The 16,111-nt window shown below is 32.3% G+C and overlaps 8 protein-coding genes and 1 pseudogene across 9 annotated transcripts, besides 1 other annotated feature; 2 read left to right on the top strand and 7 right to left on the bottom strand.

The window, feature by feature from the left end:
• Nucleotides 1–7,979: part of a mobile genetic element that runs on past the window's edge.
• TVAGG3_0407110 (uncharacterized protein) lies at nucleotides 1,194–1,645 on the bottom strand (the record flags this gene model as incomplete). Its single annotated transcript, XM_051232952.1, has 1 exon — nucleotides 1,194–1,645. A coding segment is annotated over one exon (452 nt), but the record flags the coding sequence as incomplete, so codon positions are not given.
• On the bottom strand, nucleotides 1,784–2,368 carry TVAGG3_0407100 (phage tail repeat-like family; the record flags this gene model as incomplete). The annotated part of the gene is made up of 1 exon (XM_051232951.1): nucleotides 1,784–2,368. The coding sequence occupies one exon, from the start codon at nucleotides 2,366–2,368 to the stop codon at nucleotides 1,784–1,786; it is 585 nt and encodes a 194-aa protein (XP_051102681.1).
• Nucleotides 2,560–2,961, bottom strand: TVAGG3_0407090 (uncharacterized protein; the record flags this gene model as incomplete). The annotated part of the gene is made up of 1 exon (XM_051232950.1): nucleotides 2,560–2,961. The coding sequence occupies one exon, from the start codon at nucleotides 2,959–2,961 to the stop codon at nucleotides 2,560–2,562; it is 402 nt and encodes a 133-aa protein (XP_051102680.1).
• TVAGG3_0407080 lies at nucleotides 5,616–6,199 on the top strand (annotated as a pseudogene). The gene has a single exon. A coding segment is annotated over exon 1 (584 nt).
• Nucleotides 6,204–6,446, bottom strand: TVAGG3_0407070 (serine threonine-protein phosphatase family; the record flags this gene model as incomplete). Its single annotated transcript, XM_001322207.1, has 1 exon — nucleotides 6,204–6,446. One exon carries the CDS (start codon nucleotides 6,444–6,446, stop codon nucleotides 6,204–6,206), a length of 243 nt encoding a protein of 80 aa, XP_001322242.1.
• Nucleotides 6,465–6,740, bottom strand: TVAGG3_0407060 (uncharacterized protein; the record flags this gene model as incomplete). Its single annotated transcript, XM_001322206.1, has 1 exon — nucleotides 6,465–6,740. The coding sequence occupies one exon, from the start codon at nucleotides 6,738–6,740 to the stop codon at nucleotides 6,465–6,467; it is 276 nt and encodes a 91-aa protein (XP_001322241.1).
• Nucleotides 7,980–9,167: 1,188 nt separating the features above from the next.
• TVAGG3_0407040 (armadillo (ARM) repeat-containing protein family) lies at nucleotides 9,168–10,858 on the bottom strand (the record flags this gene model as incomplete). Its single annotated transcript, XM_001322205.1, has 1 exon — nucleotides 9,328–10,731. The coding sequence occupies one exon, from the start codon at nucleotides 10,729–10,731 to the stop codon at nucleotides 9,328–9,330; it is 1,404 nt and encodes a 467-aa protein (XP_001322240.1).
• Nucleotides 10,859–10,982: 124 nt separating this feature from the next.
• TVAGG3_0407030 (26S proteasome regulatory subunit family) lies at nucleotides 10,983–12,823 on the bottom strand (the record flags this gene model as incomplete). Its single annotated transcript, XM_001322204.2, has 1 exon — nucleotides 11,512–12,783. One exon carries the CDS (start codon nucleotides 12,781–12,783, stop codon nucleotides 11,512–11,514), a length of 1,272 nt encoding a protein of 423 aa, XP_001322239.1.
• Nucleotides 12,824–13,218: 395 nt separating this feature from the next.
• On the top strand, nucleotides 13,219–15,132 carry TVAGG3_0407020 (mitotic DNA replication preinitiation complex assembly; the record flags this gene model as incomplete). Its single annotated transcript, XM_001322203.1, has 1 exon — nucleotides 13,332–14,954. One exon carries the CDS (start codon nucleotides 13,332–13,334, stop codon nucleotides 14,952–14,954), a length of 1,623 nt encoding a protein of 540 aa, XP_001322238.1.
• Nucleotides 15,133–16,111: the final 979 nt, after the last annotated feature.

The following is a 16,111-nucleotide window of genomic DNA, read 5'->3' as shown; positions in this document are numbered from 1 at the left end:
AAACAGGTGAAAAAACGGGTGAAATCTCACCTCTTCACCTAAAATATATTTTTGGTTCATTTACACTCGTTACGATGAAGAAGTCTTGACATTTTCCCGACTGTTGTCAAAATGTCATGTTGTCTCATTTTTTAAAAGAAGTTAGTTTACCTGGTGACACATGGTTACCCGGTGACATGGTGACCCCTTCAGTAAACATCTCATTTTAACTCACTTTTTTTCTATCTTAAGGAAATTCATGAAAATTCAACGGGTGAAAAAACAGGTGAAAAAACAGGTGAAAAAACAGGTTAGATCTCACCTCTTCACCTAAAATATATTTTTGGTTCATTTACACTCGTTACGATGAAGAAGTCTTGACATTTTCCCGACTGTTGTCAAAATGTCATGTTGTCTCATTTTTTAAAAGAAGTTAGTTTACCTGGTGACACATGGTTACCCGGTGACATGGTGACCCCTTCAGTAAACATCTCATTTTAACTCACTTTTTTTCTATCTTAAGGAAATTCATGAAAATTCAACGGGTGAAAAATTAGGTGAAAAAAGAGGTTAGATCTCACCTCTTCACCTAAACTTTATTTTTGCTGAAAAATGACCAAATTTCATGAGTTTTGGTTGAAAGAATACGGTGGAGCCAAAAGTGGCTCGACCTCAAAACAAGCATTTTGTGAAGAATATAGCAACCGCCGGAATTCCGGCGGTTGGTTTTTATACAAAATTCAACAGGTGAAAAAAGAGGTGAAAAAAGAGGTGAGATCTAACCTCTTCACCTAAAATATATTTTTCAATACTTTTTCAGCACTTTTCCGTAGTTATATATGAAAGACAATTCGAGATAAAAGTCATAGTACAATGGAAGAATATGTTGCACACCATTTGTTGTGAACCAAACTTGAAAGTCAGAGAAACTGTTACTAGGTGGTTCGTAGAATTTAGAAGCAAAGTCATAAAAGTCCTTACCAATACATAGAAAACTATTGTTGCTTGAACTGAAACTTGCATGGCACATAACATTTTGAGGGTCAAACACGTTTCTATAAACTGTCAAATCTGCTGGTGGAAGTATAAATTTAAATGGACCATCTGGTGGTAATGGTTCGTTCTGGTTTAGTAACCGAAGAAATTGTGCCCAAGAACGTTTGTCTACTTTCCAAAATAAAAACTCTGTATCTCTTGGAGGGTTAATTTCAATCTTTTGAAATGAAACGGTGGAGTTCATCTTGTCATATTCTAGTTTCAGATAGTATGTTCCATTTAGTAAAGAGTCGTATTTTTCTTGAAATTCCCAATAATATTTGTTCATTTGAGTTTGAAAGTCATTTAGAGTTTTCTCAAGACTTTCGTCTGAACGAACTGTAAAGATTCTCATTTCGTCAAATTTGTCTATTAGACCATCAGAACCTTTATACTGCCCATGAAAATATACTGCGAACATAAACGCGTTAGTTCTATTTGAAAACAAAACTCTTCTAAATCCTATTGCCTTTGCATCTGAAGGACTTTGAAGCCAACGAACTGGATAGTCAAACCTGTATACTCGGGATGAAATTTCTTCATCTGAAATAGTTCTACCAGCATTTGTAAAGATATAGTCTAACGGTTTTGTATCTGCTACTTTTGTTCTTTGTTTTTCAACCTGAAGCATTTAATATATGTAAAAATATATTGTTTTAAAATGGTATGCCATTTCATATTTCTCATCTAACAAACAAGTTTCCCAACGGTCTTCTCCAACAAACTCAGCGTACATTTCAAATAAAATAAAAAAATATTTTTTTTCTCTTTACTTTACATAACCGCCTGCTGCCATAAGTCTTTGACGCCAACCCATACCAGCTAATGAAGGTTGACTTGGTTTAGTTTGGAAACTAAACTTTGGTTTTGGTTTATCTTCAGTTTTTGGTTTTTCTTCTTCTATCGGTTTTTCGTCACTTTTCGGTTCCGCTGACTTTACTTCACTTGCAGGAACAGTTGTGTCGTCAACATCTTCATAAATATCATATGCCATTTGTTTTTGTTTTCCTTTCAACTTTTTGTGTTTGTTGTAAAGTTTAGAATATTTCGACTCTAAGTCAATGAGATGTTCTATAATGAACTGTTGGTCAGTGAAGTAAACTTTTCCATCTGTTGTCTCGAAAGCTCCTTCGGACTTCAATATTTTATTTGTGAGAGTCTGTTTCTTTTTTGAGATACTTGCCGTTCCATTTTTATGAAAAGTGACTTTGTAGTTAGGGTTTGTATTTCCAGACCTGGCACTTTCTATTATTGAATTTTTCTCTTCATCTGTAAGTTCTTTGACAGGTTTTGACAATGGTTCTGAACTTTTTGTTTGTGGTGTCAAATCTACCGTTTCAACTTCTTCGGTCATTTCATCTCAGTAAAAAATTTTAGTTTGGTTTGTTTTCAACTAGTTGTTGAGGTTTTTTAAGTCGGTCTAAAACTTCCTGAGGTATAGGAAGAACTTGACAAACACGTTGTGTAACTGCTGGAAGCCGACAAATCCATCTTGAACCCATTTGTCTCAATGCTGTATTGTTCATTTCATCTCAGTAAAAAATTTTACATTCCCCAAGTTTGAGGTGGTTGCGGTTGGTTATTGTTTACCCACTGTTGTGCATGGTTATATCCTCTGTTAAAGAATCTTTCACCTTGGTCCATATAGTGTCCTGCTTGGTTATAGTAGTCATTTGCTTTGTTATAATAGTTTCCTGCTTGTCTTCCTACATTGTCCATCCATCCTTGAACTTTTCCTCTTGTTTCAGGATTTGGAATAAGATTTGTTGCATCTCGTGCTACATCCCAACCTTTCTGTACAGTTTGTATAATAGGTTGTGCTTTCTCTTTAAGTATACCTAATGTACTCAAAATCTTCCTTCCAACTCCAAATACACCTCTGGCTATTGTTCCCACTGCGGGTAAAAATCTAGATGCGACTCCTGCTAATGCGCCAAATAAACCCATTTCTTATGGGTTAAAAAATGACGAATCCAAACAAGGACCCCTATGTTTCTAAAGCAACAAAAAAAGCACTCATGATAAAAATCTTTAGTTCAACACCAAATGCTTGGTTTATGGATATCTTGGAAAACATTCCGAGGTATAGAGAAGATGGACCACCATACTGGTTAATATTTGTTGGTCAAAACACAAGATACTGTGAAGCCATACCATTATGGTCCAAAAATATTTTAGATGTGAAAACTGCTTTGACAATATTCGTTGACAAATACCATCCAACAAAACTGACATCTGACTGTGAAAGTTCTTTCAAATCAGACGATATTAAAAACTATCTGCGTTCAAAAAATGTAAACCAATATTTCATTGTCGACCAAAACCATTCTGCTCTTGGTGTCATTGACGGTTGTATAAAAATGTTAAGAGACTTAAACCAACCACAAGGTGGTGAAGCAAATGAAATGTCATATGACGACAAGTATAGACACTTCTCCATGGCAAAGATGAGACAAGTTTTAAATATTTACAATAACCGTAAACAAAAAGGTTTGGGAAACCACTCCCCCGAAGAAATGAAAAACAACCCCGACTTAGAGAAAGACTATATATTTAATAATTTAGTCAAAAGAGACAAACAAGAAAGAATGCCGGGCTTCAAACTTCAGAAAGGTGACAAAGTAAAAATAGAAATACCTAAACGCGACCCATATGAAAATACTATTGACTATGACAACAATGGGAACCCGACAGGTACTCACATTCGTGTTCGTAAAAATAGAAGAAAGTATACAAGAGAATATTATGAAGTTTTAGGCAAACATGGCAAAATGTACACACTGCAAGCAGAAGATAAAACTACTATTGTCAGACCTCGTTTCAAACTTGTCAAAGTTCAAGGTGGTATACTTTCAAAGACAGTTCCTAACAAATATAAGACAACTCCTGACGAATATGCTAAAGAAGTTGAAAATGACGACTAAGCAATTCTATACCATGCGTAAACTGTCATGTAAGGTGGCATGTAGTCTTTACTTTGTCCGGTTGTTTGCGTATATCCTGAAACGCGATGTGTATGGTTTCCTCCTCCCTCAGTGTTACTCCAGTAACAATTTATAGCAAACTGAACGTTGTCTTTAACATCATATCCTTTACCTTTTGTCATTCCTGACCAATCCCAATATCTATGCTTATGCCAACCTGCTTGAGATGTACTTAAATCTATGTAGTGACTGTGTGCAGGTAAATTTTCACCTGAAATCGTTTTACTTCCACCTGTTTCCTTTGAAGAGTTTGCACAATACAAAAACCGGTCGACTATTTGAGTCCAAGTTCCAAAACCAAGTACTACTTCTGGTCTGGTAGAGTTCATTGACGTATAAATAGAGCCTATAGGATATAATGTTTGAAGTATTTCTGTCTTTAATGTTTGAAGCTCTGTTTTGTCTGCTTTCTTATCATATAAATCTTGAGCAGTGAATTTAACTTTATTTTCATCCTCCATGACATAAACATTTCTACATCTAATGTATTTCATCGTTGTTATGTTTTCATCCGATGTTAAACCTTGTGGAAAGTTAGGAGGTTTCCAATATAATACATCCCCATCAGGTTCTTCAACCGTTCCTTCAATACTTTCTATACCAACAGTTGTGAAGAATTCATGTGTATGGTTCTTATCTGCTTTCTTTTCAAGGCTAACGTTTAAGTCTGTTATTTCAGAAGATGTATGTGTATGTCCAACGGCACTTTTCCTGTTTAAGGTTTCTTGTAAGTTTGTAATATTTGCAATGGTATGTGTATGTCCAACGGCACTTTTCCTGTTTAAGGTTTCTTGTAAGTTTGTAATATTTGCAATGGTATGTGTATGTCCAACGGCACTTTTCCTGTTTAAGGTTTCTTGTAAGTTTGTAATATCAGATATAGAATGTATATGAGTCTTTTTAGAATATTCGTTTTCAGCTCTTGTCACTTCACTTGACATTTTATTGTCAACATATGTTTTGTCTGCTAGTTCAGGATGAGTATGTTTTTTTGTTGCATAAGCTTTGTTAGCTCTTTCTTCTTCTTTTGCTATTGCATCGTCTACATATTCTTTGTCAGCTTTGTTGTCAACATCTGCTTTCAAAAGAAGTTCATTTATAGGTTTCTCGTTTAAAGTTCCTTTTGTTGGATTTATACAGACAGTATGGTTCTTATTGTCTTGAAATAGAAACTCATCTGTCATTGGGTTTAATGTCAGTTTTAAGTTTCCTTCTTTCAATGACTCAGATATCTTAGAATAGTTTGAAAAGTTTGTTGTGTTCTTATTTAGAGCTTGTATAATGAGTTGTCGGTTGTGTTGTATTTCTCTCATAGACGCTGTTTCATTTGACATTTTTATTCTAGATAAAATATGCTTTCAATAGAAAAAGAAAATTCTAGAGTTGCTACAACTAAACCATTAGATGAACTTTTTACTAATGTCGGTCAAAAGTTTGAGACAGAGACCGTAAAGCATGAAGGCTATCGTTTTGACTACCCGTTAAGATGGTTAAGAGACCCATCTGTCACAAAAGCTATTGGCTTTCGTAGAATGAAGTTCATTTCAGAAGCCATACATGGTTTCCCATTTACGGTCGGTTTTGAAGTTCGATACTATAACAAAGAAAAACGTATGTATGAGAAATTTGAACAGGGAAAACTTTTACAAGTTAGTTTGCTTGTAAACTTAGAAACAACTCTTCAAGCTTTTCAAGAAAAAATAAACGATATCTATATCGAATATGCAAAGCAGTATAACATTGACGAAGGAGAATACCATCTCGATATTATTTATGACAGGAAAAATGCAACTGTTAAAATCAATAGAATAGAAGACCTTGGAGAAAACGTTTATATTTCTACAAAATATAACAGCTTGGCATGGTATAGATTTATGAGGATGTTAAATCAGCCTGCAGAATATCCAGTACACCCGGACTTTTATGAAGTCGAAAACCCTAATGGAACATATGAAAATGTTTTCGACCCAGATGCTATTATCGTTCATGCTTCATTTTCTGGTGCACAAAACTCTTTCTTATGCTTGGCAAATGACTTTTACGAAAAACCTACAAAGTTATACGAACCACCAAGTGGAAGTATTTCAGACTTTCAAGTATGGTTTACTACAGATGGAAGAAAAAGAATAATTCCATTATACCATGCGTTTTACTTAGAACTTAGTTTCATATACAACTACTATCGAACGGTAAAAATATAATTTTTTAATACGGTTGAGGTGTTGGATTTGGTTGCCAACTAGACTGTGGTGCAGGTTCAGGCTGTTGTATAACAGGAGCTTGTTCTTCTGGTTCAGGGTCTTTAGGTATAATACCAACAAACTGACCTACTCTTTTACCAATATTTTTGACTCCGTTCCAAATTCCTCTTCCTACGGTTTTTATTCCATTCCATATACCTCTTCCAACATTTCGAAAGAAGTTTCCTATCTTACTGAAGAAACCCATTTTACTATATGTAAAAATCTAATGTCCGCCAAGTCTTTTACGTTTCCTGTTGAGTTCCATAGCATTCTTTAACTGGAGCTCATACATTCTGTTTCTCCTCTGGTAGAAAACATATTCTGGGTCAACTCCTGTGTTCGCGTCATCTGCATAAAGTTGTTTATATCCCACTTCAGGGTTTGTATAAAACTCTTTCCATCTCATATTTGCATACCATGGTGGCAAACCTAACGCAGCGTCATTTGACATGGCAGTTTGCATTTGTACATCTGTTGGCACTTGACCATAGTTTGCCATTGCAGTTTGTATTCTAACTTCATTTGGAATATTCTCTGGGTTTGGTTGTCCAGGTTGCTGTGCATTCGCTAAGTTCTGTGCGTCCATTTAATATTAGATAAAAATATCTCTTACGAGTACATATGCTGAACATTTGCAGGCATTGGTTCATCTTCATATTCTCTATATCTTTCTGCCACGTCAAATAAATAAATGACACAATGGAAAAAACCTAAAACAAGTAGTCCTATTTCAAACCACATTTACTTACTAGTAAAATTTCTTTGTTATGACACTTTCTCCGGTTTATAGGACCTCTCTCATATTCTATCTTGTCATATCTAAACTCATAGTCATGTATGTCCTCTAACCATCTCATAACGGTTTCCAAACCACTTTTATCGGATGTAAAGTAAAAGCATGGACAGTTATGTAAAACGTCTAAAGTTTCTAAAGAGTCTCTCAAAGTCCAGTCTACTTGGTATTGAAAATCCCATGTGTTATAGAACGGCGGGTCCACTATAAAGAAAACATTTTCCTTGTCTTTATATTTTTCATACAACTCTGTCCAATGACATCTCACAAACTCTATACCCTCAATATATTTTTCTATGTCCTCTTTGAAAACATTTGTATAGTTAAGATATAAAACGTTTGACATAAGTGTTTCAATGTCATGAACTCTTATAGAACCACTATATAATAGTCTAGCAGATATACTATCCCAGTCTATATATTCTGCTTTTTTCAAAACCTCTCTCACAATATTTTTCTTATCTAATGGTATACGTTCCATCTTACCTATAGGTATCTTTTCTTTTAACTCTTTCAATATATTGTTTGTGTCTGGTATATGTTTGAGACGGTCCATATAGTTGTCGAAGTCATTGCATATAATCTTTGAGTCTGGGAATATTGTATGGCACAAATGGGATATATAGAAACTTCCACCGAACAAATCTACAAATGTTAGACCATTCGGTAGTTTCTTAAGTTCTCTCAATATAATATCTTTACATCTACTCTTATTTCCAAAGAAGGGTAACGGTGGTTTTGTAAAATTCATTTATATATAATAATAAAAATGTTTTTTCCCGAAAAGTGACAGAAAAGTGACAAAACATGAAAACATATATAATTTGTGAAAAGCTCCTGGAAGACCCGTATATAAAAACTTCATTTATACTAAACATCTTCAGGGCTAGAGGGCGCAACGCGCCTGGAAGCCCCACTACCTTTTTTTTTTTTTTTTTTTTTTTTCATCAAAATTCAACATTAACTATTAATATATTTAGGCAATAGTTGAGAATTTAAAAGAAGCACGTTTTACGGTTATTTCAACCGATAATGATCGCATTTTTGAATAATATTGAAAATATTCGAGTATTTTTTTAAAAAAAGAAAATATCAGTATGATTAAAAATATAGCATCATTAATTATTTTTTAATTTATAAAAATGATTTGAAAAATCGTAATCTTACTTTTGGCAATATATTTCTCATTTCCTATTATATCAGGAATAATTATACCTGAAAATTTGTCATACTATCAAATGGTTTCAAATTTCATAACAGAATTATATTACAAAGAGTTTTCCTTTGAAATATTTTAATTGTTGATAAATGCAGATTAATTGCAGTACTAAAATGTTTTCAAATGTAGACTATCAATTTTGAAAATAGTACTGAAAAATTTCAAAAGCGTATAAATTTATTTCAATAATTTTAACGTGCTTTTATTTATATTGGCTTTCATTTTAATTATCTTAATTCATTTAAAAAGATCGATTACACATCGAACATTTTTTTAATATAAAAACGATAAATTTTCTCTTCATATTTTTAATGATTTTACTACAAATTAATCTTGTGAATGTCATTTAAAGTTAAAATTAATCATAATGCAAGAATTACCATCAATATTTTTATTAATTTTTTTCAAATTCAAAAAAGGAAGATTAGCTTTAATTTGATATTATGCATAAATTCAATGATTATTAACAACAATATGTTTGTTCCGCATATTGTTATTCATTATTTCACTATAAATTTATTTCACATGAAACTTATCATTAAATCGGATATAGAAAAAAATTGAGAATCTGTGTTTAAAAATATTTAGATGTAAATTAATATATTGGTAATATTTTTTAAAAAAATAATTACTTTTCTTTCAATAAACCCAGCAATTGTAGATCACCATTACAGTACCATTTAAATGATGTTCAAAACTCCTTCTTCATATGTTAGTAAATTTATTAAGCTTTTGTAAGGTGATATTATGCTGATTCCTCTAAATCTTAATTCAATACTTTGAGTATTCAATTTTTCAAATAGAAAGAAGTTTTCTTTCGATTCGATTCATGTTTGGCAAATTCAATTTTATCAATTGATACAATTCTTCAAAAAATAACTGAATAAGGCATTAATTTTCACTTAGGGCTAACTTTGTATTCCTCTTTTAGTATCATTTTTTGAAAAAATAATCGAATAAAATAAAAATTACTTAAAAGTTAAGTAATATATACGAGAAAAGGAATTGTATGCTCAGATAATTATATGTAAGTTTTATTTAATAATAATATCTAACAAATAAAAAATTTTATTTTTAATTTTCATCATTTGGACAAAATTGTTGTCTAAATGAATCTAATTCTGGCTCGATAAAATCATCAATTGATTCCAAAACAATGTCGATTGTTTGATAAAATGAATCCTTTAAATTCTGATTAGATTCATTCAAACTATCAATAAATGGCTGCATAACCTTCAAGATACAACAAACTTTTAAGTTGAAATTGTTATTTTCATCTGTATTTTCAAAATAATTTTCAATCATTTTAAGATATTCAATCAAATTAATTTGGGAAAAAATACTGATTGCAACTTTAGAAAGGAAAACGGTTATAAAATAAAAAGAATCTGATTTGAAATGAAAATCAACATCTGATGAATTTTCTAGCAAATCATTGATTAATGAGATGAATTTGACATAATTTAAATCAAATTCTTCAACTTCCATCTTTTCTAAAATTAATCCTAAAATAATAAAAATTGTTCTTGATGTTTCAGCATCTTCTTTATCTATTCTATCAAATAAGTCATCAAAGTCTATGTTTAACTGGGGAAGAACTTCTGGAAATGTGTTAATTAAATGATATAAAAAATGCATTGCTTCAATTGTATTATAGCTTGTAATTCTAGTAATAAACTCGTTAACGCAGTCTATACCTATTACTTTTGGATGTATTTTCATGTTTTCAGGAGAATTTCTTAAAGTATTTATATAAATGTATCCAACGTTCTCATCTATGTCTTCTTGGCTTAGTAATATTAAATATCTTATTATGGCGATTATATGAGCTTGAATGTTAAATGATGTAATTGGATATTTGTATGTATATAAACGAATGAATTTTGCAATAGGTAAAGTTTCGCTTCCGCGTGAGTTGTATAATGTATTATCTAAAATTTCAATGATATTTTCTGAAAAAGCATCAGGACAATCAAAAACTAAATTATTCAATGTGTAAATAATGTTTGTATTAATAATTTCATCTTGTTGTATCTGCAATTGATGGACGATGTAATCTATGTAGTCTTCTTCAATTAGTTGTTTTGAATAAAAAATATCTCCCATTGTAAAATCGAAAATTAGATTCAATGTCATCAATAACAGATTTCTCCCAATGATATCAGTATTTTTCACCATTTCAACTAGGTGATAAATCATGAAATTGTCTATAAAAATATCTAATTTTGGGATAAAACAATTGCTAGCTCCGTCTGTGAACATGCTGTGGAGTTCCATGAAACAATCTGATATATTTTGCAAATTGTTTTCTGGATCGTCGAATAAATTAGAGATTTGTTTTAATATTTCATCGAGTCTCTTAAGAAAATCCTGATTGAGCCATCTAGGATCTAATTCTGTATCTGAACATTTTATTTCTTTATCAAATTTTCCCTTATCTTGAATTTCAAATGCAAAATCTTTGTATTCATCATCCATAAAATGATAAATGAAACTAAAATTATATAATGATGTGGCCAAAACTAGCTTATACTTACATGATCATGCAATACATTCATATTTTTTTGAATCCATTTCATTCTTGATTGTTTAACCTATATTCAGGAGATCATAAATAAAACCTATACATTTTATACTGCATAAATACCGATTTAATTTTTGATAATTTTGATGTTTTGGAATCCAAAAAATTAAAATATTAAAATAAAACAAGAAAAATCACATATTTTTTTATTACGATTTTTGAAAATTTCATTTTTTCATCGAAATTTAGAAACTATAATATAGCATCTTTGAAGCGATTTATCTTAAAAACACTAATATTTCATACAAAACTGGAAATTTCAAGCAAAATTAACACTTTCTAGAGCCATCCCTCATTAGAAACTATCTTTGACATAACATAACATGGATATTCACATCATATTTTATAATATTAACTCAAAATGTAAAGATATTTTTTGAAATTCTACGTTTTTAGAGCTATTTTTGATTGAAAACCAAGTTACACATAAGATTCTAATTAAAACCATTTAATATTTGATTAATAATACTTATTGTTGTGAACATTGCAGATTGTTTTATACAATTATAAGTGTATTTGAAAATATAGATGAAAGATTGAAAAGATTTTTACACACTCATTCTTTTTCCATCATATTTTGCCTAAATTAAAAAGTTTTTCAACAAAATATAATTTTTTTTTTGTAAAATTTCAATTGTCAATAATTAAAGTTTTTATAATAACGTTGATTATCTTTAGTTGTATTGCATGTATGAAGGAGTAGCAGAGAACTTAGCATAAGCCTTAATAACCTTGTTAATAGCGTCTAAGAAGTCCTTTTCTGTAACAGCTTTTCTGCGTGCTCTGATAGCAATAATAGCTGCTTCTGTGCAGACAGATCTAATATCAGCACCAGTTGCATTCTGGCAAAGTCTTGCGAGAAGATCGAAGCGAACGCCTCTCTCGACACTCATAACACGTGTATGGATCTGGAATATGGAAACGCGGCCTTCAAGTTCTGGAAGTGAAAATTCGATCTTTCTATCGAGACGACCTGGACGCATGAGAGCCGGATCGAGTGTATCTGGACGGTTTGTAGCCATGAGAACCTTAACGTTACCACGGGCATCGAAACCATCAAGTTGTGTAATTAATTCGAGCATTGTACGCTGTACTTCGTTTTCTGCGCCATCGGAATCGCTATTTCTTGCACCACCGAAGGCATCGACTTCATCGAAGAAGATAATGCATGACTTCTTGCTACGAGCCATTTGGAAAATTTCACGAACCATTCTAGCACCTTCACCAATGTACTTTTGGACGAGCTCAGAGCCGATAACGCGGATGAAGACGGACTCTGTTCTGTTCGCGACGGCTCTTGCAAGCAATGTTTTGCCTGTACCTGGTGGACCGTAGAGAAGAACGCCCTTTGGTGGGTCAATGCCGAGGGTTTCGAAGCGCTCTGGGTGGAGGAGTGGCATTTCGATAATTTCTCTGAGCTTTTCTATTTGCTCATGGCAGCCACCGATATCAGCGTATGTAATGTCTGGCTTTTCTTCAACTTGCATGGTTGTAACAATTGGATCAATACGTGGAGGAAGTGGAAGTTGGATAGCATACCTTCTACGATCGACACCAACACGCATGCCTTCTGTAATATCAGATGGAGCAATATTTTTGCCGATACCAACGACGAATTTAGCAACATGACTGATTGAAATAATATAGCGAGCTTTTTCTTCTGCGGGAAGGATTTTTTCGCAAGTTGCAACATTTAATGGCTCTTGGCTTCCAATTACGTTCTTATCTCCATCAAAGTCCCATTGGGATTGTGGTGCAAGACCAGTATCAGTATCTCTAACGCCTTTAGTCTTGTCGATTTTGTATGCAAGTTCTTTGATATCTTTTTCTGCTTGCCTAATTTTATCAGAGTAAGGGCCCTTTGAGAAACTCTCGAAGATGTTTAATTCGTTCTCATCGAGCTGGACAATATCTTCTTCTTGGTTAGTATCCTCAGGTTTACTCATTTATTTGTTTTATCGTTCTATGATTGGGCGGAGGACTTTGTCACGTTTTGAAAAATTTTCCTTCGATTTGAAGATTTTCGTTTCCAAAACAGTACAATTAGAAAATAGATAATCACATAAATTGAGATCCTGGATCAAATTTTTGTTTACCTCATTTTTGCTCAATATTTTCCAACCAAATTTTTTAAAAATAGCTTGTTCTTATAACATATGAAGTCACAACAAAATTATTGTTGATATCCATACTAGCCAACCATTAATTGACCATTTGTTAATATATCAAGCCCTAACATAAGGAATTTTAAGTTAAGAATTTTAAGGAACATCATAAATCGATCTAAAAAGATTGATACTTTAGAAACGAAATCAAATGAAGATAATTTAATTTTTCATTCAATATTTAGCATTGTTTTAACATAGTGAGTGAATATTTAGGAATCACTCACATAGAGGATTATACTCTATAAGTATATTCATCAATAGTTATTTTTGGCGGAAAGTACGTTTACAAGGCCAGCGATTTTGGCGCGAAAAGTGAGCCAAATTTCATGATCATCTTATCCGGAGATCTCCGGACTGTATATGACCAGATCATGAGATCTTCATCAAGTGGAACTGTTTCAGTTCTCGTTTTCGTTCCTTATAATGTTGATTCAATAGCAGCAAAATCGATATTATTTGATTTATTCAAACGAGATGATATATTAGCACATTTTTCATTTGTTCGCAGATATGCAGAATTGGATAGCTGTATTAAAACCCATGTTACAGAAGGAACTTTACCTTCCTCAGTTTTTTTTATTAACTGTGCTGGTGCTGTTAGTTTACTTGCACGTTACGAGGGAGCATTCAATTCTGAAACAAAAGCTTACATTATTGAAAGTCATCGACCTATTCATCCTCACAATATCGATTCCAGAAATGAATTCGTAAATGTATTTGATGTTGCGAACCAAATTGATACAACCCTATCAGATGAGGAGCAGCAAATGAACGAATCGTTTGCTGATCCAGCTTCTATTCAAGCTTACGCTCTAGCCGTTGAAAATGGCTTAGCAAATTCTCAAGTTTTATGGTTTGCAATTCTCGGATTAACAGAACATTTCATCTTAGGTCATATTGATAATAATCGTTATGAAACATTACTCGAAATTATTTCAAATGAAGTATCTCGTCTTTCAAATGGCAAGCCATTTACTGTCATATACGACGACAATGGTGATGAAACTGTAAGACCTGATACAGGAATTCAAGTACCTGTATTCCAAGAATTTGCAATTTCATCATCAACAGAATTACGATGCCCATTGCTTCGTCAATGGACATTAGAAGAATCTTTACATGCTAGTACATTCATTGCTTCTCGTCTCAGATTATGGACTGAGTCCGGACAAGAGAATCTTCAACATTTATTAGCAACTACAGGAATTAAGCTCAAACAAGCTCGCCAAACATACATAGTCATGGATAGCGAAGTTAAAGATACAATCGTAGAAAGATTTGATCGCCAAATTGATACGTTTAACCTTGCAGGATTTACATTTCCAAGTTTTACTCTTAGACGCGGCTACGAGACAGAGCTTTCAGCTGCAGACGTCGTGTTGGCTCTGCGTGCTCAGCTGTGTACCGTAACTGAGAACTCTCTTCCACAATTAGATACTTTTTCCGGAATGAGATTTCTAAACAATCCAGAACTCAGACATTCTTCCATGGAAGCAGCCAAAAAGCGTGCTAAGTCGATTGTCAAGTTCGGAACAGAGCTTTTATCACGTCGAAATTCGATGATTATTAATTCACAAGATTTTTGGACTGTTACTGTTAGAGATGCATTAGATCCAGCATTCAAACACGAGCCACAAACCGTTGCTGAGCTCGGCCAATTCCTTCTCCAAGCTCTTGATACTTTGATTCAAGATGGAGGTTCAATCCCTATAATTCTTTCTATTTTAGATGAAGAGAAAGACAAATTTCTCGTTGTTGCAGTTTCCCCTTCGTTCGAGTTCTCCGATGCTGTTAGTACTCCATTCGGAAAGCTCTTCAAAGCCGCTGCTGCTGAAGCCGAGATTGTAATCTCCGCTGACTCTTTTGATTCTTTTGTTTGTACTGTTCCTGCTCAGAATTTGCCACTGTTCTTTGATATATTATCAAGACTTATAGTGCGTGACGTATAAAATACTATTATAAATTTATTTAATTAATAATTTCAAACAATTTGTTTTGCTTGACAGCTAATAAGAATCAATTTCTATTGTATTCAAAACTTGCAATCCTTCAATGAGATGAACAACTCTTTCAAAGCATAAATTTGGAATTCTTTAGTAAATTTGCCTCAAATCAAGCGGATTCTATAATCAATTGCTTTAATACACGCTACAAATACATCTCTTGCAAAGATAATCTAATAAAATTACAAATCATGAACTCTTTAATTCTCGATTATGGAAATAATAGGTAATTAATGAGAGAAATATAACTATCATAAGATACTCAGGCATTCTATGCGCATTTTAATGCACAGAATCATAAATTCAAGACTATATTTCTATTGCTTCGTTATTTTATGGAATTTTAATTCTTGCTGTGGATCCAAACATACAACTATTTTCATTTATGATATAAAATATTTCTGAATTGAATGAATTAATTTGTTTGAATAATCTTTTTACGTTGCTTTATCAAATCAATACATTTGAGACAAAAATATGTGTTAAAACTATTGTATGTTAGAACTATCAATTAAATAGCAGTTAATCAATTCAAATAAAAAGCAATCAATAAATTTCGTCAATAGAATCTAAATTTATGGTGGGAATTGGTAAATATCACTGATGGAACTGATAGCTATTACATTATTCATTTCGACGTAAAAAATTTCTAATTTTATTAAACTCAATAAATTATTGAAGTATTTTATTGATAGATATGAGCAAAAATAGGATTGCCAATACATGCCCCATGAACATATTCCATTTATAAATAAATCATTAAATTTGTTGGTGGTGAACTTTTGTTTGCTATTAATTATTTTCAATAATCTTTACGGAAAATATAATTTTATTTGGTAATAAGCAACAAAACTAAATTGAAAGAGGCGCGGCAGGATTTCATAAGACATTCAAAAATTGATTGAGAAGTTATCGAAAAATGCCTCATTCAAAATTCTTATTCAAAATCTTTACGAATTTGATAATTGTTTCCTAAAATGGTGTTTATCAAGATATTTACGTAATTTCATTTAAGAATTTCAAATTGAATTTATAGAAATTGACAGCTATTCAAAAATTAAATGTAGCTCGCACAAATTCAGTACTTTACAATTTTTCACTTA

The sequence above is a fragment of the Trichomonas vaginalis genome, chromosome V (assembly GCF_026262505.1).
Source record: "Trichomonas vaginalis G3 chromosome V, whole genome shotgun sequence".
Taxonomy (NCBI): domain Eukaryota; phylum Parabasalia; order Trichomonadida; family Trichomonadidae; genus Trichomonas; species Trichomonas vaginalis.
This window is presented reverse-complemented; position numbering and strand designations above follow the sequence as displayed.